Here is a 26,744-nt window from a genome sequence, read left to right as displayed (position 1 = left end):
TGCAGTGAGCTGAGATTGCGTCACTGTACCCCAGCCTGGGCGACAGAGCAAGACTCTATCTCAAAAAAAAAAAAAAAAAAGATTACCAGTTACTCTGTGGAAAGTGTATTGTCGTGGAGAAGGCTGGAAGTGGGGGAGAAGACTGGAAGTGGGGAAATCAGGTAGGCAGGACTGCAGTGGCTGAGGCCAAGCAAGGTGATGGGGACTTGGACTAGACACTGGCAGTGGAGAAGGAGAAACATGGATGCATTTGAGGTAATTTTGGAAGTTAGTACTCCGTGGTGATTTAACCATGAAGGATGAATGAAATTGAGGGGTGAGATGTCGATTTGTCTCTCCAACGAGGCTTTTAGCAGCACCAACCAGGACTGTGCCCATTGCACATGCACAATGATGGCTTGTGAATCAGATATCAGGGTAAGTTGAGGCACTTGAGAAGCTTTTTCCAAGGCACTGAAGGACAACGGAATAAAAGAGGTGGAGGTAAAAAAAAGGCCGTATGAACTATTTATACCATATCCCTGAGCCAGAACCATCACCATCACCATAATCACCGTCATTGTCTCAGTCTGCTCAGGCTGCCTTACTTGGTTCCCGGCAGGGCTCTTTTCCTGGTTTGCGGACGGACTGACACCCTAGCTTCTCCATCTCCCGCAAGGCTGCCGCTAACTCAGGATCCCAGATGGGGCTTTACCATTGCAGGTGTCATTTCTGAGGTGTGTTTTTGAGATGGAAGGTTTGATTGTATAATTCTCATAATACCTCTCTTTTCTCTTCTTGTGAGCAGGTCCCCGAGACAGACAAGCACACAGAGGACCAGAGTCCTTCCACACCCTTGCCCCAGCCAGCTGCTGAGAAGAACTCGTACCTCTACTCCACGGAAATCACACTGTGGACAGTGGTGGCTGCCATTCAGGCCTTGGAAAAGAAGGTGGATTCCTGCCTGGCCCGCTTGCTGACTCTGGAGGGGCGCACGGGGACAGCCGAGAAGAAGCTGGCCGACTGCGAGAAGACAGCTGTGGAGTTCGGGAACCAGCTGGAGGGCAAGTGGGCCGTGCTGGGGACCCTGCTGCAGGAGTACGGGCTGCTGCAGAGGCGGCTGGAGAACGTGGAGAACCTGCTGCGTAACAGGAACTTCTGGATCCTGCGGCTGCCCCCGGGCAGCAAGGGGGAGGCCCCCAAGGTAGCGGTGGGACACCCTGCGGGTGGGAGAGCTCGAGGGGTCGAGCCTGTGAGCATGTGGGTGAGTGAGTGCAATACTTGTGGTTCCAGGTGCCTGTGACGTTTGATGATGTGGCTGTGTATTTCTCTGAGCTGGAGTGGGGCAAGCTGGAGGACTGGCAGAAGGAGCTCTACAAGCACGTGATGAGGGGCAACTACGAGACCCTGGTCTCCCTGGGTAAGGCTATGGAGGGAGGATCTGGGCCTCTGTCCACGGGTTGTCTGTGGACAGTCTGTTTCTTTGTTTTGGCTTTTGGTACTTTGGGCACCTCTGCATCTTTGTGGGCATCTCGGGTCCAGCTCTTCCCCATTTCTTGTTCTGTGCACAGATTATGCCATCTCCAAACCGGACATCCTCACCCGGATAGAGAGGGGAGAGGAACCTTGTCTTGACGGGTGGGGCCAGGAGAAGCAGAATGAAGTAGAGGTGGGGCATCCAAGGATGTTGGGCACTGGTAAGTAAAGGAGCGAGATGTGGTGGCATGGGGGGAGTGCCAGGGGCTAGCTGCACCATCACCCACCCTCTTGGGCTTCCCAGACAATCAGGGAGGCCAGAAAGGGAGCATAGGCCATTAACCCAAAGTGGGACCACTCGGTACAAGGCCACCCTGGGCAGGAGGGGTGGCAGACTTAGAGCCATAGGGTTTCTGTATCTGTCCGATGTGGACCATCATACTCACCTTACATGGCTGTGATGACCGAGTGACAAATATTAAGCATGTACATGCTGATCACTTTGTAATAGTGGGGACTGGCCGGGCGTGGTGGCTCACGCCTGTAATCCCAGCACTTTGGGAGGCTGAGGCGGGTGGATCATGAGGTCAGGAGATTGAGACCATCCTGGTTAACATGGTGAAACCCTGTCTCTACTAAAAATACAAAAAATTAGCCGGGCGTGGTGGTGGGCGCCTGTAGTCCTAGCTACTCGGGAGGCTGAGGCAGGAGAATGGCGTAAACCCAGGAGGCGGAGCTTGCAGTGAGCTGAGATAGCGCCACTGCACTCCAGCCTGGGCGACAGAGCGAGATTTTGTCTCAAAATATGTGTGTGTGTGTATGTGTGTGTGTGTGTGTGTGTGTGTGTATATATATATATATATATAGTGGGGACTTAGTAATACCTCTGCCAGCAGCACTGCTGCCTCCTGGCGTCTTCAGGCATGTCCATGTCCCTGCTATTGCTTGTGCCCCCGTCGCAGTCCCACAGCCCCAGCCTGTGGCAGGAAGGCCTGTCGTGTGCTGGCTTCCATTTGTGTACATGGCCCTCGGTAGGAGGGCCAGGCATGCCCTGTCCTTGTAGCTGGTATATAGGACAGTGGTTCCAAAGGGGACTGCATATCACAATCCTCTGGGGGGCTTTTTTTTTAAATTAAATTTTAATAAAGTAGAATAACACAGTGAATCTCCAAGTGATATCACCCAGACTCAGCACTCCGCTGGGTTTTGCCACACTCGCTTCATCTGTTTTATCCCTTTTCCTGAACGTAACCACAATACCATGGTCACACCCATAGAATATCAGAATATCATCTAATACCATCTAATACCTAGCCTTTGTTTTGGGTTCCCCAGTTGTCTCAAAAATGTTTTCTATAGGTCTTTGGATCCTAATTGTAATACACCCAAGTCCACATTTTACATTTGGTTTGTGTCTCTAAAGTCTATAAAAACAAACTTATGAAAATCCCCCCAGTCTTTTTCTTTCTTTTTTTTTTTTTGAGACGGAGTCTTGCTCTGCCGCCCAGGCTGGAGTGCTGTGGCCGGCTCTCAGCTCACTGCAAGCTCCGCCTCCCGGGTTCACGCCATTCTCCTGTCTCAGCCTCCCGAGTAGCTGGGACTACAGGCGCCCGCCTCGTCGCCCGGCTAGTTTTTTTTGTATTTTTTAGTAGAGACGGGGTTTCAGCGTATTAGCCAGGATGGTCTCGATCTCCTGACCTCGTGATCCGCCCGTCTCGGCCTCCCAAAGTGCTGGGATTACAGGCTTGAGCCACCGTGCCCGGCCCCCCAGTCTTTTTCAACAGCTTTATTGAGATATAATTCATATACTATATAATTTACCTATTAAAGTGTACAATTGAGTACTTCTTAAAAAAATTTCAGGCCGGGCGCGGTGGCTCAAGCCTGTAATCCCAGCACTTTGGGAGGCCGAGACAGGCGGATCACGAGGTCAGGAGTTTGAGACCATCCTGGCGAACACGGTGAAACCCCGTCTCTACTAAAAAATACAAAAAACTAGCCGGGCGAGGTGGCGGGCGCCTGTAGTCCCAGCTACTCGGGAGGCTGAGGCAGGAGAATGGCGTGAACCCGGGAGGCGGAGCTTGCAGTGAGCTGAGATCCGGCCACTGCACTCCAGCCCGGGCAACAGCAAGACTCAGTCTCAAAAAAAAAAAAAAACAGTTTCAACTTTTACTTTGGATGTAGGTGTACACATGCGGGTTTGTTACATGGGTATATTGTGCCCAGGTAGTGAGCATAGTACCCAAGGTAGTGAGCATAAATCCATGCTCCCCTCTTTCCCTTCCCCCTCTAGGAGTCCACAGTGTGTGTTTTTCCCAGATTTATGTCAATGTATGCTCATAGTTTAGGTCCCAGTTATAAGTGAGAACGTGCAATATTTGGTTTTCTGTTCTTCCATTAGTTCACTTAGGATTATGGCCTTCACCTTCATGTTGCTGCAAAGCACATGATTTCATTCTTTTTTATGGCTATGTGGTATTCCATGGTGTATATATACCACATTTTCTTTATTCAGCCCACCACTGATGGACACCCGGGTTGATTCCATGTCTTTGCCACTGTGAATAACATTGTGATGAACATATGTGTGCATGTATATTTTTGGTATAATGATCTATTTTCCTTTGGGTATGTAGCCAGTAACAGGATTGCTGGGTCAGATGGTAGCTCTGTTTTAAGTCCCTTGAGAAATCTTCAAACTGCTTTCCACAGTGGCTGGACTAACTTACATTCCCATCAGCCGTGTATAGGCATTCCCTTTTCTCTGCAGCCTCGCCAGCATCTGATGGTTTTTGAGTTTTTAATAATGGTCATTCTGACTGGTGTGAGATGGTACTCATTATGGTTTTGATTTGTGTTTCTCTGATGATTAGTGATGGTGAGCATTTTTTCATGTTTGTTGGCCACTTGCATGTCTTTTTTTAAGAAATGTCTGTTCATGTCCTCTGCTCATTTTTTGCTTGTTGGTTTAAGTTCCTTGTAGATGCTGGATGTTAGACCTTTGTCAGATGCATAGTTTGCAGATATTTTCTCCCATTCTGTAGGTTGTCAGTTTACTCTGTTGGTAGTTTCTTTGCTGTGTAGAAGCTCTTTAGTTTAATTAGGTCCCACTTGTCAATTTTTGTTTTTGTCGCAGTTGCTTTTGAGGACTTAGCCAAAAATTCTTTGCCAAGGGCAATATAGAGGAGGGTATTTCCTAGGTTTTATTCTAGAATTTTATAATTTGAGGTCTTACATTTAAATCTTTGATCCATCTTGAGTTACTTTTTGCATATGGTGAAAGGTAGGGGTGTAGCTTCATTCTTCTGCACATGTCTAGCTAGTTACCCCAGCAACATTTATTCAATAGGGAGTCTTTTCACCATTGCTTTTTTTTTGGTCAGCCTTGTCCAAGATCAGATTATTGTAAGTGTGTGACTTTATTTCTGAGTTTCCTATTCTGTTCCATTGGTCTGCGTGTCTGTTTTTGTACCAGTACCATGCTATTTTGGTTACTACAGCCTTCTAGTATAGTTTGAAGTTGGGTAGTGTGACACTTTTGACTTTGTTCTTTTTGTTTAGGATTGCTTTGGCTATTCTGGCTTTTTTTTTTTGGTTTCATATGAATTTTAGAATTGTTTTTTCTTATTCTGTAAAGAATGATACGAGTAGTTTGAAAAGAATAGCATTGAGTCTGTAAATTGCTTTGGGCAGTATGGCCATTTTAACAATATTGGTTCTTTCCATCCATGAGCATGGGATGTTTTTAAATGTATCTGTGTTATCTCTGATTTCTTTCAACAGTATTTCATAGTTCTCCTTGTAGAGTCTTTCACCTCTGTGGTTAGCTGTATTCCTGGGTATTTCTTTCTTTTTTTTTTTTTCTTTGTAGCTATTGTAAATGGGACTGTATTCTTGATTATACACTCTCAGGCTGATGTTATTCTTGTGTAGGAATGCTACTGATTTTTGTACACTAATTTTGTATCCTGAAACCTTACTAAAATTGTTGATCAGTTCCAGTAGCCTTTTGGCAGAGTTTTTAAGGTTTTCTAGGTGCAGAATCATTGTCAGCAAAGAGAGATAGTTTAACTTCTTTTCCTATTTGGATGCCGTTTGTTTCTCTTGCCTTATTACTCTGGCTAGGACGTCCTATAGTTGAGTGTTTTTTAGTATATTCACAAAGTTGTGCAGCCATCGCCACAATCCAATTTTAGACCTTTCTTGTTCCATCAAAAAGAAACCCCATACCCATTAGTAGTCACTGCCTGTTCCTCTGCCCACCTGTTCCACTGCCCTGGGCAGCCTCTGATCTGCTTTCTGTGTCTATGCATTTATCCATCTGGAAACTCCATATAAATGGAATCGTACGACCGGGCGCAGTGGCGCACGCTTGTAATCCCAGCACTTTGGGAGCCTGAGGTGGGCGGATCATGAGGTCAGGAGATCACGACCATTCTGGTCAACACAGTGAAACCCCGTTTCTACTAAAAATACAAAAAATTAGCTGGGTGTGGTGGTGTGCAACTGTAATCCCAGCTACTCAGGAGGCTGAGGCAGGAGAATTGCTTGAACCTGGGAGGTGGAGGTTGCAGTGAGCCAAGATTGCACCACTGCACTCCAGCCTGGGCAACACAGTGAGACTCCGTCTCAAAAAAAAAAAAAAATGGAATCATATATTATGTGGCATTTGTGCCTGCCTTCTTTCATTGAGCATAATGTTTTGAAGGTTCATCCACATTGATTGTAGTATGTATGAGTACTTCATTCCTTTTTGTGGCTGAGTGACACTCCATTGTAAAGATATGCCACATATTGTTTATTCCTTTATCAGTTGATAAATTCGCCCTGCGCCCCCCCCATTTATTTATGTATGTATGTATGTATGTATTTATTTATTTATTTTGAGACAGGGTCTCACTCTGTTGCCCAGGCTGGAGAACAGTGTCATGATCTCAGCTCACTGCAGCTTTGACCTCCTGGGCTCAAGTGATCCTCCCATCTCAGCTTCCCGAGCAGCTGGGACTACGGGCACATGCCACCATGCCTCGGCCTTTCAAAGTGCTGGGATTACAGGCGTGAGCCATGGCGCCTGGCCTGGTTCTTTGATTTTATGTTGTTTATCACTTTCCTTTTATGTGGAAATCTTAAATTCTCAACTAAATTTGCGTAATTTCTTCAATGATCTTATATCCAATCCTAGCACTTCGTTATCCTATAATTTATCTTACAATTTCAAAACAGTGAAGCAATAATATGACTAACAATTAGACTTCCATTGAAATACAAGATTTTTTTGCAGCTCTTTTTGTCCTCTGTATACATTCTGTGCAGGACTTATGGGCAAAATAATGCCTTTTAAAGTCACTTGAAATATTTTCTGTGTGTACTTATGCCACCAACTTGGTATACAGTTGCATTCATTTGTTTATTTTTAGATTTTTTTATAGATTATTCTTTTTGGTTTTTGATGTAACGTAATTTTTTGAATACGTAAGATATTTTATATTTGCAAACTCAAAATGATTTAACATGGTACATTCAAGGAAATCTCGTTTCCATCCTTGTGCCCTCTCCCTATAGATAATCATCTTTATTCGTTTCTTGTTTATACTAGCATGTTTCTTTTGGAAATATCAGTAACACAGATATATTTGTATTCCCACCCCTGTCTTATTCAGTAGGTTGTGGAGATCACCTCATATGATTACGTACAGGTCTTCCTCAGTTCTGTGGATTCAGAATGTTCTGTGGTGTGATAGTTTATTTAACAGTCTATACCTTGGACATTTAGAGTATTTCCAGCATTTTGCTGATATAAATAATGCTGCAGGGAGTACTTTGTGCATAAATCAGTTCATGTTTTTGCCAATGTATCTTTTTTTAAAATTTATTTTTTGTGAGAAGGAGTCTCACTCACTGTGTTGCCCAGGCTGGAGTGCAGTGGCATGATCTCGTCTCACTGTAATCCCTGACTCCTGGGTTCAAATGATTCTCGAGCCTCAGCCTCTGGACTGACTGGGACCACAGGTATGCGCCACCACGCCTGGCTAATTTTTGTATTAGCAGAGACGGGGTTTCATCATGTTGGCCAGGCTGGTCTCTAACTCCTGACCTCAAGTGATCTACCTTCCTCAGCCTCCCAAAGTGTTGAGATTACATATGAGCCACTGTGCCTGGCCCCAATGTGTCTTTGAGATGTAATCCTGGAGGTTGGATTGCTGGGTCAAAAGGTAAATAAATATGTTATTTGGGGAGAATTTATCTCCAAATTCCCCCTGGACAGGGGAATAATTTACATTCCCATCTGTGTTGTGAAAAAGGTTCTCTTGCCAACAGAGGATGTGGACAAACTTGTAGGATTCTTTTCAGTGTAATAGTAAGAAGTATGTCAGTGTAGTTTTAATAGCACCTCTCTTAGTGTGGATGAGTTTTTTTTTTTTTCCTTTAGAACTCTTTCTATTAATTTCTAATTTTTATGGTACATAGTAGGTGTGCATATTTATGGGGTACATGAGATATTTTGGTACAGGCATACAATGTGTAATAATGACATCAGAGTAAATGGGATATTCATTACCTCAAGCGTTTCTTATTTCTTTGTGTTATAAACATTCCAATTATACTCTTTTAGTTATTACAAAATGTACAATTAAATTATTGTTGACTGTAATCACCCTGTTATGCTATCACATACTAGATCTTATTCATTCTATTTAACTATATTTTTTACCTGTTAACCATCTCTACTTCCCCCCTTGCACCTTCCCCCAACCCTTCCTAGCCTTAGGTAACCATCGTTCAACTTCTCTGTCTCCATGAGTTCAACTGTTTTACTTTTTGGCTCCCAAAATGAATGAGAACATATGAAGTTTGTCTTTCTGTGCCTGGCTTATTTCACTTAACATAATGTCCTCCAGTTCCACCCATGTTGTTGCAAATGACAGAATCTCATTCTTTTTTATAGCTGAATAGTGCTCTGTTGTGTACATGCACCGCATTTTCTCTGTCCATTTGTCTGGTGATGGACACTTAGGTTGCTTCCAAATCTTGACGATTGTGAATAATGCTGCAATAAACATGACCGTGTTGCCCAGGAGTGCAGATAGATACACTGATTTCCTTTCTTTTGGGTATATACTTAGCAGTGGGGTTGCTGGGTCATGTGGTAGTTCTGCTTTTAGTTTTTTTGAGGCACCTCTATACTGTTCTCCATAGTGGTTGCACTAATTTACATTCCCACCAATAGTGTTCGCGGTTCCCTTTTCTTTACATCCTTGCCAGTGTGTGTTATTGCCTGTCTTAACTGGGATGAGATGATAAATCATTGTCGTTTTGATATGCATTTCTCTGATGATTGATTATGTTGAGCACCTTTTCATAAATCTGTTTGCCATTTGTACATTTTTTTTTTTTTTTTTTTTGAGACGGATTCTCACTCTGTCACCCAGGCTGGAGTGCGGTGGCGCATCTTGACTCACTGCAAACTCCGTCTCCCGGGTTCACACCATTCTCCTGCCTCAGCCTCCCGAGTAGCTGGGACTACAGGCACCCTCTACCATGCCTGGCTAATTTTTTATATTTTTAGTAGAGATGAGGTTTCACCATGTTAGCCAGGATGGTCTCCATCTCCTGACCTCATGATCCGCCTGCCTTGGCATCCCAAAGTCCTGGGATTACAGGCATGAGCCACCATGCCCAGCCACATTTTTTTTTTTTTTTGAGACAGGGTCTCACTCAGTTGCCCAGGTGTGACAGGAGTGCAGTGGCATAATCAGAGCTCACTGCAACCCAGTCTCCTGGGTTCAAGCCATTCTCCCACCTCATCCTCCCAAGTAGCTGGGACTAGAGGCATGTGTCACCACACCCAGCTAATTTTTGTATTTCTTGTACAGATGGAGTTTTGCCTTGTTGCCCAGGCTGGTCTTGAACTCCTGGACTCAAGCAATCTTCCTGCCACAGCCTCCCAAAGCACTGAGATTACAGGCATGAGCCACCATGCCCAACCTGTATGCCATCTTTTGAGGAATGCCTATTCAGATCTTTTGCCCATTTTTAATCAGATTGTTTTTTAATTGGGTATTTGGATTTTTTCCTATAGATTTGTTTGAGCCCCTTAGATATTCTGGTTATGAATCCCTTGTCAGATGGATAATTTGCGAATATTTTTTCCCATTCTGTGGGGTGTCTTTTCACTTTGTTGATTGATTCCTTTGCTGTGCAGAAGGTTTTTAACTTGATGTGATCCCATTTGTTCATCTTTTGCTTTGGTTGTCTGTGCTTTAGGGTATTACTCAAATCTTTGCCCAGACCAATATCCTGGAGAGTTTCCCCAATGTTTTCTTGTAGTAGTTTGATAGTTTGAGGTCTTATATTTAAGTTTTTAATCTATTTTGATTTGATATTTTTATATGATGAGAGATAGGAGTTTAGTTTTATTTTTCTGCATATGGATATTCAGTTTTCCTGGCACAATTTATGGAAATGACTGTCCTTATTCCAATATATGTTCTTTTTTTTTTCTTTTTTGTGACGGAGTCTCACTCTGTCACCCAGACTGGAGTGCGGTGGCACAATCTTGGCTCACTGCAACCTCCGCCTCGTGGGTTCAAGCAGTTCTCCTGTCCCAGCCTTCTGAGTAGCTGGGACTATAGGCGCCTGCCACCACTGCTGGCTAATTTTTGTATTTTTAGTAGAGATGGGGTTTCACCATATTGGTCAGGCTGGTTTTGAACTCCTGACCTCAGGTGATCCGCCAGCCTTGGCCTCCCAAAGTGTTGGGATTACAGGCGTGAGCCACCACGCCTGGCCTAATATATGTTCTTGACACCTTTATCAAAAATGAGTTTGCTGTAGATGTGTGGGTTTCTTTCTGGGTTCCCTATTCTGTTCTTTTGGTCTGTTTGTCTGTTTTTATGCCATTACCATGCTATTTTGGTTACTCTAGATCTGTAGTTTAATTTGAAGTCAGGTAATAGATTCCTCCAGTAAAAATGAGTTTGCTGTAGATGTATAGGTTTATTTTTGGGTTCCCTATTCTGTTCTTTTGGTCTGTCTGTTTTTATGCCATTACCATGCTGTTTTGGTTACTATAGATCTGTAGTTTAATTTGAAGTCAGGTAATAGATTCCTCCAGTTTTGTTCTTTTTGCTTAAGATGGCTTTGGCTATTTCAGGTTTTTCATGGTTCTGTATATACTTTAGGATTATTTTTTCTATTTCTGTGAAGAATGTCCTTGATATTTTGATAGGAATTGCATTGAGTCTGTAGATTGCTTTGTGTAGTGTGGGCATTATAACTAATTCTGAGCATGGAATATCTTTCCATTGTTTGGTGTCCTCTTCAATTTCTTGCATTAATTTTCATAATTTTCGTTCTAGCCATCTTTTACTTCTTTCGTTAAGTTTTTTCCTAGGTATTTTATGTATAGCTATTGTAAATGGGATTATTTTCTTGATTTCTTTTTCAGATTGTTCACTGTTGGCATATAAAAAGGCTACTGATTTTGTATGTTGATTCCGTATGCTGCAACTTTGCTGAATTTATCAGTTCTAATAGGTTTTTTTTGGTGGAGTCTTTGGGTTTTTCTAAATATAAGATCATCTGCAAACAAGGATAATTTAACTTCTTCCTTTCCAATGTGGATGCTCTTTATTTCTTTCTCTTGTCTGCTCTAGCTAGGACTTCCAGGATTATGTTGAATAACAGTGGTGAAAGTGCATCCTTATCTTGTTCATCCTTATCTTGTTCCCGATCTTAGAGGAAAGGCTTTCAGTTTTTCCCCTGTTCAGTATCAGGGGAAACTGGCTGTGCATCTGTTGTATATGGCTTTTATGGTGTTGAAGTATATTCCTTCTGTACCCATTTTTTGGATTTTTTAAAATCATGAAAGTATGTTGAATTTTATCAAATGCTTTTATAGCATCAGTTGAAATCCTGTGGTTTTTGTCCTTCGTTCTGTTGATAAGATGTATCACATTCATTGATTTGCAGAGGTTGAATGATTCTTCCACCCTGCCTGGGATAAATCCCACTTGGTCATGATGAAAGATCTTTTTAATGTGTTGTTGAATTTGGTGTGCTAGTATTTTGTTAAAGATTTTTGCTTCAGTGTTCATCAGGATATTGGCCTGTAGCTTTCTTTTTTAGATATGTCTTTGTTTGGTTTTGGTGTCAGGGTAATACTGGCCTCATAGAATGAGTTTGGAGGTATTCCCTCCTCCTTTATTTTTCAGAATAGTTTGAATAGCATTAGTGTGAATTCCTCTGTAAATGTTTGGTAAAATTGAGCAGTGAAACCGTTACGTCCCTGGCTTTTCTTTGCTGCGAGACTTTTTATTGCAACTTTGATCTCATTACTTGTTACTGGTCTGTTGAGGTTTTGTATTTCTTCATGGTTGAATCTTGGTAGATTGTATATGTCTAGAAATTTATCCATTTCTTCTAGGTTTTTCAATTTATTGGCATGTAGTTGTTCATAATAGTCTCATGATCCTTTGATTTTTTGCAGTATTAGTTGTAATATCTCTTTTTTATCTCTTATTTGGGTCCTCTTTATCTTAGTCTGGCTAAAGATTTGTCGATTTTATCTTTTCAGAAAACCACCTTTTCATTTCATTGATCTTTTGTATTGTTTTTTGTTTCAATTTTATTTATTTATGTTCTGATCTTTATTGTTTTTACACTAATTTGGAGTTTGGTTTGCTCTTACTTTTCTGGTTTTCTAGCATGCATGATTGCGTTTTTTGAAGTTTTTTTACTTTTTTAATAGAGGCACTTATTGCTGTAAACTTATATGTTAGTATTGCTTTGCTGTATCTCACAAGTACCATAGGTTAATTTGATATGTCGTGTTTCTATTTTCATTTCCTTTTTTTTTTTGAGACGGAGTCTCGCTCTGTCGCCCAGGCTGGAGTGTAGTGGCCGGATCTCAGCTCACTGCAAGCTCCGCCTCCCGGGTTTACGCCATTCTCCTGCCTCAGCCTCCTGAGTAGCTGGGACTACAGGCGCCCGCCACCTCGCCCGGCTAGTTTTTTGTATTTTTTAGTAGAGACGGGGTTTCACCGTGTTAGCCAGGATGGTCTTGATCTCCTGACCTCGTGATCCGCCTGTCTCGGCCTCCCAAAGTGCTGGGATTACAGGCTTGAGCCACCGTACCCGGCCTCTATTTTTATTTCTTTCAAAAAATTTCTTTCTTCCTCTTTTTTTTTTTTTTTTTGCTTTCAGACAGGGTCTTGCTCTGTTGCCCAGGCTGAGTGCAGGGTGTGATCACAGCTTACTTCAGCCTGGGCCTCCTAGGCTCAAGCAGTCCTCCTACCTTAGCCTCCCAAATAACTGGGACTAAAGGTGTGTGCCACCATACCTGGCTAATTTTTGATTTTTTGTAGAGATGGGTTCTTGCTGTGTCGCCTAGGGTAATCTCAAACTCCTGGATGCAAATGGTTTCCCCACCTCGCCCTCCCGAAGTGCCGGGATTATAGCTGGCCTCAAAAAACTTCTTAATATCCTCCTCAATTTCTTTGTTGACCCATTGGCCATTCAGGAACATATTATGTACTTTCCATGTGTTTATATAGTTTCCAAAGTTCCGCTTGTTATTGATTTCTCGCTTTATTCCATTGTAGGCAGGGAAGATACCTGGTATGATTTCAGGTTTTTGAGTTTTTAAGAACTTGTTTTGTGGCCTAACATATGGTCTGTCCATGAGAATGATCCATGTGCTGAGAAGAAAAAAGTGTATTCTGCAGCCGTTGGATGAAATGTTCTGTGAATATCTTTAGTCTATAGTGCAGATTAAGTCCAGTGTTTCTCTGTTGGTTTTCTTTCTGAATGATCTGTCCAGTGCTGAAAGTGCGGTGTCAGAGATGCCAGTTATTACTGTATTGGGGTCTATTTCTCTCTTTAGCTCTCACAGTATTTGCTTTATCTAGGCGCTCCAGAGTTGGGTGCATATATATTTATTATGCTATTAATATATCCTCTTGCTAAATTCACCCCTTTAGCATTATATAATGAACTTCTTTGTCTCTTTTTATAGTTTTGTCTGAAAATCTATTTGGTCTGCTCTAAGTCTAGTTACTCCTACTCTTTTTTGGTTTCCATTTGCATACAGTAGTTTTTCTGTCCCATAGTGCACGTGTCTTTAGGCATTTCTTTGGGCAACAAGAGCGAGACTTTGTCTCAAAAAAAAATTGGTTCATCTTTAGACTTTTACTCAAGATGTGAGTAGCTTACACAGTACAATTACAGTATTATCATACTCTGTGTTTGTGTACTTGCTGTTACCAGTGGGTTTTGTACCTTCCGATTTTTTGTTTTATTCCTTATTAATGTCCTTTTCTTTTTGATTGAAGTACTCCCTTTAGCATTTCTTGTAGGACAGAACTGGTGTTGATGAAATCTCTCAGCTTTTGTTTGTCTGAGAAAATCTTTATTTTTCCTTTATGTTTGAAGGATATTTTGCTGGATATATTATTCTAGGATAAAAGCTTTTGCCTTCAGCACTTTTCTTTTTTTTTTTTTAAGAGGGAGTCTCGCTGGGTGCAGTGACCGGATCTCAGCTCACTGCAAGCTCCGCCTCCCGGGTTTACGCCATTCTCCTGCCTCAGCCTCCCGAGTAGCTGGGACTACAGGCGCCCGCCACCTCGCCTGGCTAGTTTTTTGTATTTTTTAGTAGAGATGGGGTTTCACCGTGTTGGCCAGGATGGTCTCAATCTCCTGACCTCGTGATCCGCCCATCTCGGCCTCCCAAAGTGCTGGGACTACAGGCTTGAGCCACCGTGCAGGGCGCCTTCAGCACTTTTATTTTTAGTTTTTTGGAGACAGAGTCCCTCTGGTGCCCAGACTGGAGTGAAGTGGCACAATCTTGGCTCACTGAACCTCTGCCTCCCAGGTTCAAGTGATTCTTGTGCCTCAGCCTTCGAAGTAGCTGTGATTACTGGCATGGCCACCACATCTGCCTAATTTTTTGTATTTTTAGTAGAGACGGGGTTTTACCATATTGGCCAAGCTGGTCTCAAACTCCTGAGCTCTGGCAGTCCGCCCATCTCAGCCTTCCAAAGTGCTAGAATTACAGGCATGTGCCACTTGCCTGCCCTTCAGGACTTTAAATATGTTGTGCCACTCTCTTGAAAACTTGTCAGGTTTCCACTGCAAAGTCTGCTGCCAGACGTATTGGAGCTCTATTTTATGTCATTTGTGTCTTTTCTTTTGCTGCTTTTAGGATCCTTTTTTAATATCCTTGACCTCTGGGAGTCTGATTACTAAATGCCTTGAGGTAGTCTTATTTTGGTTAACTCTGCTTGGTGTTTGCTAACCTTCTTGTACTTGAATATTGGTATATCTTTAGGTTTGGAAAATACTCTGTTACCATGTTTGAGTAAACTTTGTGTTTTTTGTTTTTTTGGATACAGAGTTTTGCTCTGTTGCCCAGGCTGGAGTGTAGTGGCGTGATCTTGGCTCACTGCAAACTCCGCTTCCCGGGCTCAAGTGATTCCCGCCTCAGTCTCCCTAGTAACTGGGATTACAGGTGCTTGCCACCGCACCCGGCTAATTTTTGTACTTTTAGTAGAGATGAAGTTTCGCCATGTTGGCCAGGCCAGTCTCAAACTCCTGGCCTCAAGTTGATCCATCTGCCTCGGCCTCCCAAAGTGCTGGGATTATAGGCATGAGCCACCATGCCTGTCCGTGGCTAGGGCTGTTCTAAATGCTCCCTCTGTGGGTGGGTGCCAGCTAGGTTCTGCCTGGTGTTGCTTTCTGCTGTGACAGGGCAGCACTGAGTTCCGATGCAAAGTCCTACAATCACTGCACTCTCCTTCCCCCAAGCGCACACATTCTCTCTCTGGAGCTGCATGGCTGCTGCGGGGGTATGGAGGAGGGTTGGTATCAGCAATTCAAGACTATCTTTCCCACCCTCTTCAGTGCTTCTTTCCTTCTTATGATGTTACAGCTAGGTACCGTGACTGCTCATCTGGGTTTGGTTTTTTTTTAAGGTGCTTTCTTGTGTGAATAGTAGTGACTTTGGTGTTTCTGTGGGGAGATAATCGCTGGACGGTTGTGTTCGACCATCTTGTTCCCCCCTCCCTTTTTTTTTTTTTTTGAGGCAAGATGTTACTCTGTCATCCAGTCTGGAGTGCAGTCATATAATCACGGCTCACTGCAGCCTTGAACTCTTAGGCTCAAGTGTCTTCCCACCTCAGCCTCCTGAGTAACTAGGACTACAGGCATGTGCCACTATGCCTGGCAGGTTTTAAAATTTTTGTAGAGACAGGGTCTTGCTGTGTTGCCCAGGCTGATCTCAAACTCCTGACCTCCAACAATCCTCCTGCCTTGGCCTTCCAAAGGGGCAGGATTACAGGCATGAGCCACTGCACCTGGCCCTATTTTTTGTATGTTTAAGGGCCATTTAAATTTATTATTCTGTGAATTATTTATGTTTCTTGCTCTAGGAATCTTTTAAAAAATGCATATTTCCTAGGCCTACCCCGAACCTACTGATGAGACTCCCAGGGGTGCTCCCCAGGGGATGCTGCTATACTAACCTAGTATAGGATTTGGGTTTGGGAGCCCCCATTGTAGTGTTCTGAGCCAGGAGTCCCTAAAGAGTGAGGGGTGTGTGTGTGTGTGTGTGTGTGTGTGTGTGTGTGTGTGTGACTGAGTCTCACTCTGTTGCCTAGGCTGGAGTGTAGTGGCACAATCTCAGCTCACTGCAACCTCCACCTCACAGGTTCAAGCGATTCTACTGTCTCAGTCTCCTGAGTAGCTGGGATTACAGGCATGTACCACCATGCCTGGTTAATTTTTGTATTTTTAGTAGAGATGGGGTTTCATCATGTTGGCCAGGCTGGTCTTGAACTCCTGACCCCAGGTGACCCTCCTGCCTTGGCCTCCCAAAGTGCTGGGATTACAGGCGTGAGCCACTGTCCCCAGCTTCCCCCCCCCCGCCCTTTTTTTAATCACTCTGTATTCAAAATATATCAGCTCTTTTACTTACAGAGAAAATATGAAAGTAAACATTTGTTCTCTTAGCCTCCATAAGGAAACCTGTATTCAGAATATGTCCACTTTAAAAAGAAATAAAAGATTTGTAGATTATCAAGCTGAAACCTGGGAACTTTGGCATGTATTGTTACTGTGAGTCCAGTTTTTTTTTTTTTTCCTGGAGTTGGAGTTTCTTTCTTATTGCCCAGGTTAGAGTGCAATGGCTCGATCTTGGCTCACTGCAACCTCCACCTCCTGGGTTCAAGTGATTCTTCTGCCTCAGCCTCCCAAGTAGCTGGGATTATAGGTGCACGCCACCATGCCTGGCTAATTTTGTTTTGTATTTTTAGTAGAGACGGGGTTTTGCCATGTTGGTCAGGCTGGTCTTGAACTCCTGACCTCAAGTGATCCACCCACCTCAGCCTTCCAAAGTACTGGGATTACAGGCATGAGCCACCGTGCCCGGCCTGTTTCTGGGATTCCAGTTCTTTCATCCCTCTGTAGCTGATACCTGCCTACTCGGGGCACTGGTTGCCACCACCACGGTCTACTCTTTTATTTTTTAAATTCCCATTTTACAGATAAACTTTAAAATTATTCATTTATTTATTTTTTATCCTGAGTGGCATACTCTTGTGTGTCGTCACTTGTAACAGGTGAGCTCATGGCATTTTCTGGGAGACGGTGCTGCTGTCTCTTCTGCCGTTCTTTCTTTCTTTCTTGGTTTTTTTTTTTTTGAGACAGAGTCTCACTTTGTCACCCAGGCTGAAGTGCAGTGGCACAATCTCAGCTCACTGCAAGCTCCATCTCCCAGGTTCATGCCATTCTCCTGCCTCAGCTTCCTGAGTAGCTGAGACTACAGGCGCCCACCACAACGCTGCCCGGCCAATTTTTTGTATTTTTAGTAGAGACTGGGTTTGACTGTGTTAGCCAGGATGGTCTCGATCTCCTGACCTCGTGATCCATCAGCCTCGGCCTCTCAAAGTGCTGGGATTGCAGGCGTGAGCCACTGCGCCTGGCCCTGTCCTGCCATTCAAAATCATCTCCAATGAGGTTGCCTTCTTGACCTGTGCTTCCCTTTATTCATCTGGGGGCACTGGAGGCCAAGGGGCTGCGTGGGTCTTCACCTGATGGAACTGATGGAAGTGGCATTTTTGGAGAGGCCTGTGACTGCCCCAACTAGGAGCACTGCTGGCTTGTAGGCTGCTCGATCCTGGGGGTGCTGCTCCTTTGCCAGTGCCGTCCCTCAAATCCAACTGCAGCAGAATCTGGCTCTTCTTTCAAATATTTAAAAATTATTCTTAAATTTTTTTTTTTTTTTTTTTTGGCACGGTCTTGCTCTGTCGCTCAGTCTGGAGTGGTGCAATCATAGCTTACTGCAGACTCAACTTCCTGGGCTCAAGTGATCCTCCCACCTCAGCCCCCTGAGTAGCTGGAACTACAGGCACATGCTACCACACCCAGCTAATTTTTGTATTTTTTTGTAGAGGCAGGTTTCACCATGTTGCCTATACTGGTCTCAAACTCCTGAGCTCAAGTAATTCTTCCACCTTGGCCTCCCAGAGTGTTGGGATTACAGGCATGAGCCACTGTGCCCGGCCTTATTTTCAATTATTAGTGGCTCATGAACAGTCAGGATTCATATTTGCACTTAGACCGTTCTGTTTCTCATTCTTTTTTGAGGCTTCATCTTGCTCAGTCACCACCTTGTGATGCTTGGGGCTGTTTAGTAGGATGGATGATGTGTTTCTCTTTGTTGTAGAAAGGATCCAAAGATCAAACTTCAGAGGAGGATCCACTGAAATTTTCAGGATCTGCTGATGAAGCAACCGTCTTTAGGCTTGTCATGAAAGTAACATTTTTAGGGGCAGTAAAACCTGTTGGTTTATAACTCTCCCGTACATAAAGGGGAATTGGTAGTAGTGTTAGCAGGCATAGACCCCACTGGATTATTATTTTTCATCAGTATTTCACCCTTTGATAACCTTCTGGCTGGTTTTACCTCTTCTCTTAGAAGAGAACTTCAGTTGAGGTAGAGTGGACAGGACCCCACTTGCGTTACTATTTATTTATTTATTTGAGACTGGGTCTGGCCGCATAGCCCAGGTTGGAATGCCAGTGGCACAGTCATGGCTCACTGCAGCCTCATACTCGTGGACTCAAGCCATCCTCCTGCCTCAGCCTCCCAACTAGCAGGGACTACAGTCATGTGCCACCACACTTTTGGTTCTTTTATCTCTTGACAAGGCATTGTTCTCTGGAGTTTTAAGTTTAGGAAGATCCAACGTGGTAAATTCAAACTCAGGTTTGGAGGTAGAGCCACTTTTCCCATGATTCTGGGTTTCTTGTCTGTTCCCTTCTGATCTGATGCCCATCCAATTTCAAATTCCTCTTAGCATCAAGTGGACAAACGATGTGAGCCATTTGCTGATTTCATCTCTGATGGTAGCATTCTGTCAGCTCTCTTACTGTCAGCCTTTTGCTCATCATAGTTTTTTTCTCATCATCTTTTTTTGCTTAAAAAATCAGAGCTTCAGCTGGGTGCAGTAGCTCACTCTTGTAATCCCAGCACTTTGGGAGGCCGAGAGGATGCATCACGAGGTCAGGAGTTCAAGACCAGCCTGGCCAAGATGGTGGAACCCCCGTCTCTACTAAAAAAATACAAAAATTAGCCGGGCATGGTGGCGGGCGCCTGTAGTCCCTGCTACTCGGGAGGCTGAGGCAGAGAATTGCTTGAACCCGGGAGGCGGAGCTTGCAGTGAGCCGAGATCACGCCACTGCACTCCAGCCTGGGCAGCAGAGTGAGACTCCGCCTCAAAAAAGAAAAAAAAAAAATCAGAGTTTCATTTCTTGTGTGAGAGGACACGTGCTCATTTCGGGGCTTTACCGTTTGAAAGTCTTGCTGACAGCTGGGTTGGTTACGATCACTCTGGGAGGCGGGCACTGATTAAACGTGAATGGACTCGGTTCTAAGAGGTAGGTGTAGGGATGGAGTTATTTTGAAAGAAAACTTCTGAGGGGGAAACCTTGATGCTCCTAATGCCATGTCTTCAGTTGTGTTTCTGCCCTGCCTTGGGTCCCTTATGTCGTAAGAGCAGCTTGGAGGAGGAGGAGGAGGCCCGAGCATGGGAGGTGGTGGCCACCCCACTGGCTGCTGGGACAGGCATGGTGTTTCTCTTTCCTGCCTTAAAATGCCAGAGTCTGTCATGACCTGCCTGGTGATCATTACCATGAATTCCTGTCTGCTGAATTCCTGTGCTGCAGTTTCCTTCTCTGGGACATGAGGCTTTAGACTGGAATCTAGCTGCCAGGTATTCGGTGGGGTCCACCTCACTGTCATGCCCTGTGCTGCAGCTGAGGCCCCAGGATCCCAGTGACTCTGCCTTTCCCCAGAGGGTCCCTGGTCGTCTGGGCAGGAGACCTCTGTGTTGTGCTCAGTGTCACTGATTTGCATTCTCCAGGCCTCCCTCCATATCCAGAGCACCTCACCAGCCCACTCAGCCCTGCCCAGGAGGAGCTGAAAGAAGGGCAGGCCCCCAGGCAGCAGCAGGACTCAGAGGTGAGAGCGGCCCCAGTCGGGCCAGGAGCAGGTGAGTGAGAACAGCGAGGCGGCAGGATGAACAGTGTCCCGAGGCAGCACGCGGTTACCAGGCGACGGTGCTGAGGAAAAGCACTGGAAGCGTGGGGCTGGGAGAGATGGCTGGGAGACTAGTTGGGCTGGGTTGGAAAGGCTTTCTGGGAAAGGGGCTCCTGAGACAGGCCTGAAAGAAGGTAGGTTTTGGCATTTTCAGCATGAGAAAACAGTCTGTATAGACGGGTGGGTTCCTCCACGTGTTGGGGGCCTGGGCACACGGGTCCAGCAGAGTGAGGGGAGGGGGTAGATGGGTGTGTTGTGCCTCCCTAGGGTTCTTGTGAGGGTCCCATCCACAGGGCAGTGTGTATCCTGTGCCTAGTGCGGCGCCAGCGTGGTGTTTCTCAGTAAACGCCCTCTTTCTGAAGACCTGCTGGGAACTCTGGCTTTAGCCATCCTTCCAGACTTCTTTATCTGCTTTTATTTAAAGGCAGTCCCTGCCTGTCCTTTCACAAAAATATGTATCAGGCCATTTAGCAGAACACTTGGCAAACAGTCCAGAGCTCTGTTCTCTGTTGAGTGTTCCTCTGCGGGGCTGGCTCCTCTGCCTGGTTCTGCCGCTGGCCCGACTTTCAGTCTCTGGTTGCTTTCTCTGCGGTGATTTCTGGGTATCTTCCCCACTGGATCTTCCTCCATTCCCTGGGTTTCTCTTTCCAGCCAGTGTGTAAGTCTGGGCTCTGCTCATGGAGTTGGGGAGATGGGACCCTCTTAGGCAGGAAGGCAGTGTTCCTGCCCCATTGCAGACCTGGAACGGTGTCCTGGAGCCTCCCAACCCTCTGTTCTTTTGAGGCTCATCAGGGTGACAGATGCTGAGGGACAGGTCATTAGCACTGGCCTGCAGGGGTGTTGGGGACGTGGCCTTCGTAGCTCTTGTCTCACCTCTGAAGCCCTCCAGAGAGAAGCCCTAAGCCTCCTCTCCCTGGCAGGGACTTGCGTATGTCCAGGGCTGCTGGGGAGATGGCTATGCACGCTGCAAGCCGTGGGTGTCCTGCAGCTGGTGTTGGGAGAGGCCATTGCCGAGTCTTTCTCACACGGCCCCCAGCCAGCACCAGCATTTTATCCTTGATTAAGTCGAAAGGAGAGTCTAGATGGGGAGTCTCCAAACTCCTCCACCAGGGACATCCTGCCAGGCATGGGGCCAGGGGAAGAAGGGCGGAGGCACCTGTGGCTGCAGCAGAGCCCCACAGGAGCGTGGGGGCCTTTTGGGAGTGGGGTGGGGTTGGGGTTGGGTGGTGGGACGTGGTGAGGGGCTTCCTCCTGAGGGTTCCCTCCCTCCCTCTCCAGCTGCTATCTCCCTGGGGACTGTGGGGACCCAGATCAGTCTGGGGTCCTTCCTGGTCTTTCCCCATTGTGGTCTGGTCTGGCCTGGCTGGAAAGGCACTGCATGAAAACCCAGGCATCAGATCCCAGGCATGTGGTCTGATGATGATGGAAAAGCTATTCATGTGGTCTTGGCGTGGCCAGGCTCCCAGCCCCCATGTCAACAGTCTGTGTCCCTCTGCCCAGAGACTCTGCTTCCCTGAGAGGGTGTGGTGCCAGGACCCTTCCTCCCTCACATTAGGGACCCCTGAGAGCTGGGTGCTGAGACCTGGGGTCTCAGGTCTCCAGCACATTGCTGTGACCACCTACCACTGCCTTGGTTGTCCTTGTCACTGCTGTCCAGCAGCTCCTTGGCTCCACCCAACCTGGAAGTTGAGTGAGACTCACACAGACCCAGGCAAGAATCTCAGGTCCTAGCGCCTCCTGTCACCAGTGAGTGTAGTGGCAGGCAGGTTATGGACGCTCTGTGCGGATTTGTCATGTGGATGAGCAGCTGAGCATGGGTGCAGCACTCACCACCCCTAGTCCGCAGAGGCCTCTTAGGGTGGTCTGGGGGCAGCGAGGGCCGCTGGGGCTCATTGTCTTTCACAGATGGTAACTGGTGTCAGTAGAACTCTTGGGGGTGGGGTCCTGCCACCCTCTCTGCTGTGCCCAGGGTCTCTGCTTCTGTGTCCCCCGCCAGCTGACCCCTGACCTCCGGCCTCCCTGGCTCCTGGCCTTGCAGCTTGATCTCCCCTCCCCTGACATCCTTAGCTTGGCCTCCAGGAATGAGGCTGATGACAACAATGAGGACTGAGTGGCCGTGCGAGGCAGTGCCTGTGTGGCGGGGCTCAGTGAGCAGGACCCCTGCAATGTGCGGTGAGCACTGTGGGGAGAGAGGGCGGCTGAAGCTGGAAGCCAAGACTGGGCCGAGTGACCTGGGGGACAGGGTGGTGAGATCCACTTGGAAACCAACGTAGACTCCTTTTGCCAGGTGGTGGTGTGGCCATCAAGACAGAGGCACAGTCTGAAGACGAGATGACGCCTGAGCGGCTCTTTCTGGGGGTGTCCCGAGGCCAGACCGAATGCAGAATCCCCCCAGGGCCCAGGAACAGGCCTGGGGGCCCCAGCAGTCATCAGGCCCAGGGCGTGCCCAGGGTGCGGGCAGGGGAGCCACGGCCACTGGGGGTCGGCGGGGAGACGCCCCGAGTCCTCTCCCGCCGGCGGCAGCGGGCATTCACCTGCCCCGACTGCGGGCAGAGCTTCCGCCTGAAGATCAACCTGACGATTCATCAGCGGACCCACGTGGAGGAGGGGCGGCGGGAGGCCACCGGCCGCTCGCCCACCACCTGCGGGGACAGCCAGACCACGCTGGAGCCGGGGGAGGTGGTGGTGCCTGGCCCTGTCATCCGCTGGCTCCCTGAGGAGCCTGAGGGCCGCCGCTCTGTGGCGGGGGGCCGTGCATTGGTGGGGCGGCGGCCTGCGGCCAGCAAGATGTACCACTGCAGCGAGTGCCTGCGCTTCTTCCAGCAGCGCAAGAGCCTGCTGCTGCACCAGCGCCTGCACACCGGCAATGGCCAGGGCTGGCCCGCCTGCCCCTACTGCGGCAAGGCCTTCCGCAGGCCCTCGGACCTCTTCCGGCACCAGCGCATCCACACTGGTGAGCGGCCTTACCAGTGCCCCCAGTGTGGCCGGACCTTCAACCGGAACCACCACCTGGCTGTGCACATGCAGACCCACGCCCGAGGCCAGGCTGGCCCACACTTGCCTGCCGCCCCTGCCCGCCACGGGAGCCCCCCGCCACCCTGGCCCAGCCGCACGGAAGAGGGCTGACCAGGCAGTAGGCCACAGGGGACTCCTGACAGGGCCTCTCCCTTGTGCCTGACACGGGTTCCTCCTCTTCCTGGGTTGGAGAGAGGTTTGTTGTTTTTACCCATTCAAATGGGAAGCCCACCGCCCTTCTGGTGGCAGTGTGTGTGACCGGGTGCCTTCTGTTTCCTGTTTGTACTCTTTGCTGCCTTTTCTGCATTCCTGACTTATAAAAGATTCCTTAAGGCTTAAGGGATGCCTTATTTTTGATGGGGCCTCTGGTAGGTACCACAGCCAAGAGGACCAGAGATCATGGCCTTCCAGTATGGGGGTGATAGAGACATCGGGGACCTGGGATTTTTGTTCTGTGCAGAGGTCTCCTGCCTGCTGTCACCATAAGACGGGGAGTGGATGGTTGGCCTGAAGAAAGGGTCCTGGAAAGTTTTCTACTTTGCTATTTTGAAACTTTTTTTCCCTTGTTATAGAGACTCAAGTGCTTTTGTAAATGTGTGTGTGTAGTTGCTAATGGAACTTCGCCTTTTGCAAAGTGGAAAGAGCCGGCTTTTCCATGTGGGGCTCGCAGAACTGGAAGGGGAACTACCTCCACCAGCCTGTGGGTCTTTTTTTTTTTTTTTTTAAGATGGAGTTTCGCTCTTGTTGCCCAGGCTGGAGTGCAATGGTGCAATCTCCAGAGGTTGCTCACTGCAACCTCTGCCTCTCGGGTTCAAGTGATTCTCCTGTTTCAGCTTTTTGAGTAGCTGGGATTACAGAGGTGTGCCACCACTCCTGGCTAATTTTTGTATTTTTAGTAGAGACAGGGTTTCATCATGTTATCCAGACTGGTCTTGAACTCCTGACCTCAGGTGACCCGCCTGCCTCGGCCTCCTGAAGTGCTGGGATTACAGGCGTGAGCCACCACTTCTGGCCCAGCTGGTGGGTTTTGACGGGGATGTCTTGGCTGCTGTCTTGGAAGCACAGTGTCTCCCTAGGTGTGTGTTTCTTGGCCCAGAGTGACTCCCAGTATTCCTAGTCCTTACCTCACAGGATAGGCACATCCATTATTTACTTTTGTCTGTCAGCTGGGAGGGGAAACTGAAGCCTGGAGTCGGAGACACTTCTCCCCAAGAGCTCAGTGTTCGTGGGTGTGTAAGATCCAGTGACTGGACCCCAGAAAGCACCCTGAGGGGCAGTGCGGAGAGAGCCTAGGAAGCCCCTCCCCTAGAGGAGGCCCTTGGTCTGGCTGAGGGCCATGTCTACCCTGGGCCTCCAGGCCTGCTGTTCACATTAAAGGGGAGGCAGTCTCTCAGGAGTTATCCCTTGAGCACTTTGGGCTCTGGGGCAGAGTTGGGCTAGGAGATCTGGGGGAATCCTTCAGTCACGGCTAGTCTCATGTTCCTCTTCTGTCAAAGGGGGTCATGGCCCCAGTGTGTCCTACCTCAGAGTTGTCAGGATCAAATTAAGAGGCACTGGGACAAATATGAAGCCTAGCTTTGTGCTTCCTTTCAAATTCAGGGCCTCCTTTCTACTCATTCCAGCCTTTTTTTCCCTGTCAGAATCCCTCAGGAAGGACCTTTATCTTCTAGAGTGAGTCGTGGCAGTTCCCCTGGGTTCAGTGAAAGACTCGCCCACGGGGCTTTGTTCCCCAGGAGTCCTTTGTATTTCGGTGAACAAATTCCTACCAAAACATGAGATTCAGACTGTAGAAGTTCAGGCAATAATACCAGGCCTCACGGAGAAGCCTGGAGGTCAGCTGGCTTCTGATATCCCATCACACCACTGCGGTGCTGCCTGTAGAGCAGCCTTGGTGTGGGTGACTCTGAAGCTGGAGTGATGGGACCCCGGCGAACCTTGTTTTTTACCGCCTTGTCTGGCACTGAGAAGTGGCCGCCCTTCAGGGCTGCTTCTGGGGGCTTTGGTTCCTGGATGTGCCATTTCCTTGCCCTTCTGACCCTCACACTACTTCCAAAGTCTTGAGCAGAGTTGGGGGCCCGTGGTAGCATTGCTGTCATCTCTGGGAGGAGGGTGAATATACAAGTCAGTGACAGTTCGGCCAGGCTCCCTTGGGTTTGGGAAGAGGCACCGCCCTTCTGTGCTGTGGATCCTGCATGTTTGCTTTGGGGTCCCCCAACCCTTGCCAGGAGCTTCACAAATCAGAGACAGGCTGTCAGCAAGAGCTCAGACAGGATGTGTGCAAGTGCAGGGGCGCGAGTTTAACCCTCAGCTGCAGGAGCTAGTCTCAGGTGTTCTGGGGATGCCTCAGGCTAAGAATTTTGCCGAGTTTCTGGGCTTATTTTTCTAATGCCAAATGCCCCTGCGTAAGTATCAGAAGGTGCTGATTCTCCTTTTTTCTTATTTTCATAGCAACGTGCGCAACTTTGCGGTAGGTCTTGTGAGTTTGCCTAGCACTCGGACGTGTTTAAGTAACGCTCTTTACATTGAAACGAGTCAACCGAAGCTTTGTGGTGCAGGAACTGAGGGTGCCCCAGACTCGGTGGGAGCCCTGGTTGGGCTCCAAACTCCCCCAGCAGGGTCCTCGTCTTCCTCATTTGTGAAGTAAACGGGTGGGCTACGACGTTAATAAGCCCAAGAAAACTGTGAAGGTGGTAGTCCCTTGCCCTAATTGGTGCTCAATAAACTTGTTGACATGAACGAGTGCGTGCGCGTGATCTGGTTTCTGCTCTCTGGGAGGTGAGTGACCGTGCGGGGCAGTGGCAGCTGGCGACACATGCGGGTTGTTGGGCACCAGCCTGGGGCGGGCGCTCACACCTGTGGGCGGGCGCGCACACCTGCCGGGCACGGACAAAACTTCCGAGCACGCTGTGACGGCGGGGCCTCCCGGGCTGGCCAATGAAAAGCCGGCACTGGGTCGCAGGCGCCAGCCAAGCGGGGGCGGAGCCTCCAGCACTGGCCAACGGGGATCTGGCTTCGGGATGAGGGGCGGGGCCCATCCGGTCGCAATTCGCTGGGCCTGGGGCACAGCTGCCTCCCGGGCACGTTCTCCGTGTGTACCGTGTCCCGGTGGCCCCGCGAGCTCGGTCCGTGCGGGGAAAGCAGGGCTGACGCCGTCTGCGGAGAGAACTGTGCAGCCAGGCTTGTGTGGGGCCATGCGCAATGGCAGCAGCGACTCCCTGCCCAGGCAGGCCAGCACAGGGCCATGGCCGAGGCGGCTGCGCCTCCGGTAGAGGCGACTCTCATGGAGGCGTGGGGACGTGGAGCCGAGTCCTGAATTCGCCAGGAGGATGTCCCAACCCCACCATCCCCTGCCACCTCCTGGAACTGGGGAGGGCGCAGCCTGGGTGGCAGGAGGAGGACAAGGACTCCTAAGGCCACACGATAAACTCCCTTCTCGCTCTTCATTTCCTTGCCTGTGGAATAAGGCGAATGGCCCTAAACACAAGATTTGGAGGTCCCTCCTGCCCTGATATCCACTGGACCCAGCTCTGAGAGCACGGTGGACTGTGGACATCTTCATTCCAGACTCTCCAAGGTTCCACTTTCAGGACCCGCCTTTTGGCACTTGCCCCCACTCCGCCCCACCCCCCAGTTGACCATCTCAAAGATCCACCCCTCCCGCCAAGCTGAGACCAATGCC

General features: G+C 47.8%; 1 protein-coding gene across 1 annotated transcript; it reads left to right on the top strand.

The window, feature by feature from the left end:
- Positions 1-321: 321 nt before the first annotated feature.
- ZNF783 (zinc finger protein 783) lies at positions 322-25,798 on the top strand. Its single transcript, XM_017862390.1, has 7 exons — positions 322-417; positions 788-1,183; positions 1,273-1,399; positions 1,551-1,676; positions 19,875-20,003; positions 22,118-22,222; positions 22,338-25,798. Exons 1-7 carry the CDS (start codon positions 322-324, stop codon positions 23,174-23,176), a joined length of 1,818 nt encoding a protein of 605 aa, XP_017717879.1. The 3' UTR covers positions 23,177-25,798.
- The last annotated feature ends 946 nt before the right edge of the window (positions 25,799-26,744 follow it).

Source organism: Rhinopithecus bieti, unplaced genomic scaffold (assembly GCF_001698545.2).
Source record: "Rhinopithecus bieti isolate Rb0 unplaced genomic scaffold, ASM169854v2 scaffold_64120, whole genome shotgun sequence".
NCBI lineage: Eukaryota > Metazoa > Chordata > Mammalia > Primates > Cercopithecidae > Rhinopithecus > Rhinopithecus bieti.
This window is presented reverse-complemented; position numbering and strand designations above follow the sequence as displayed.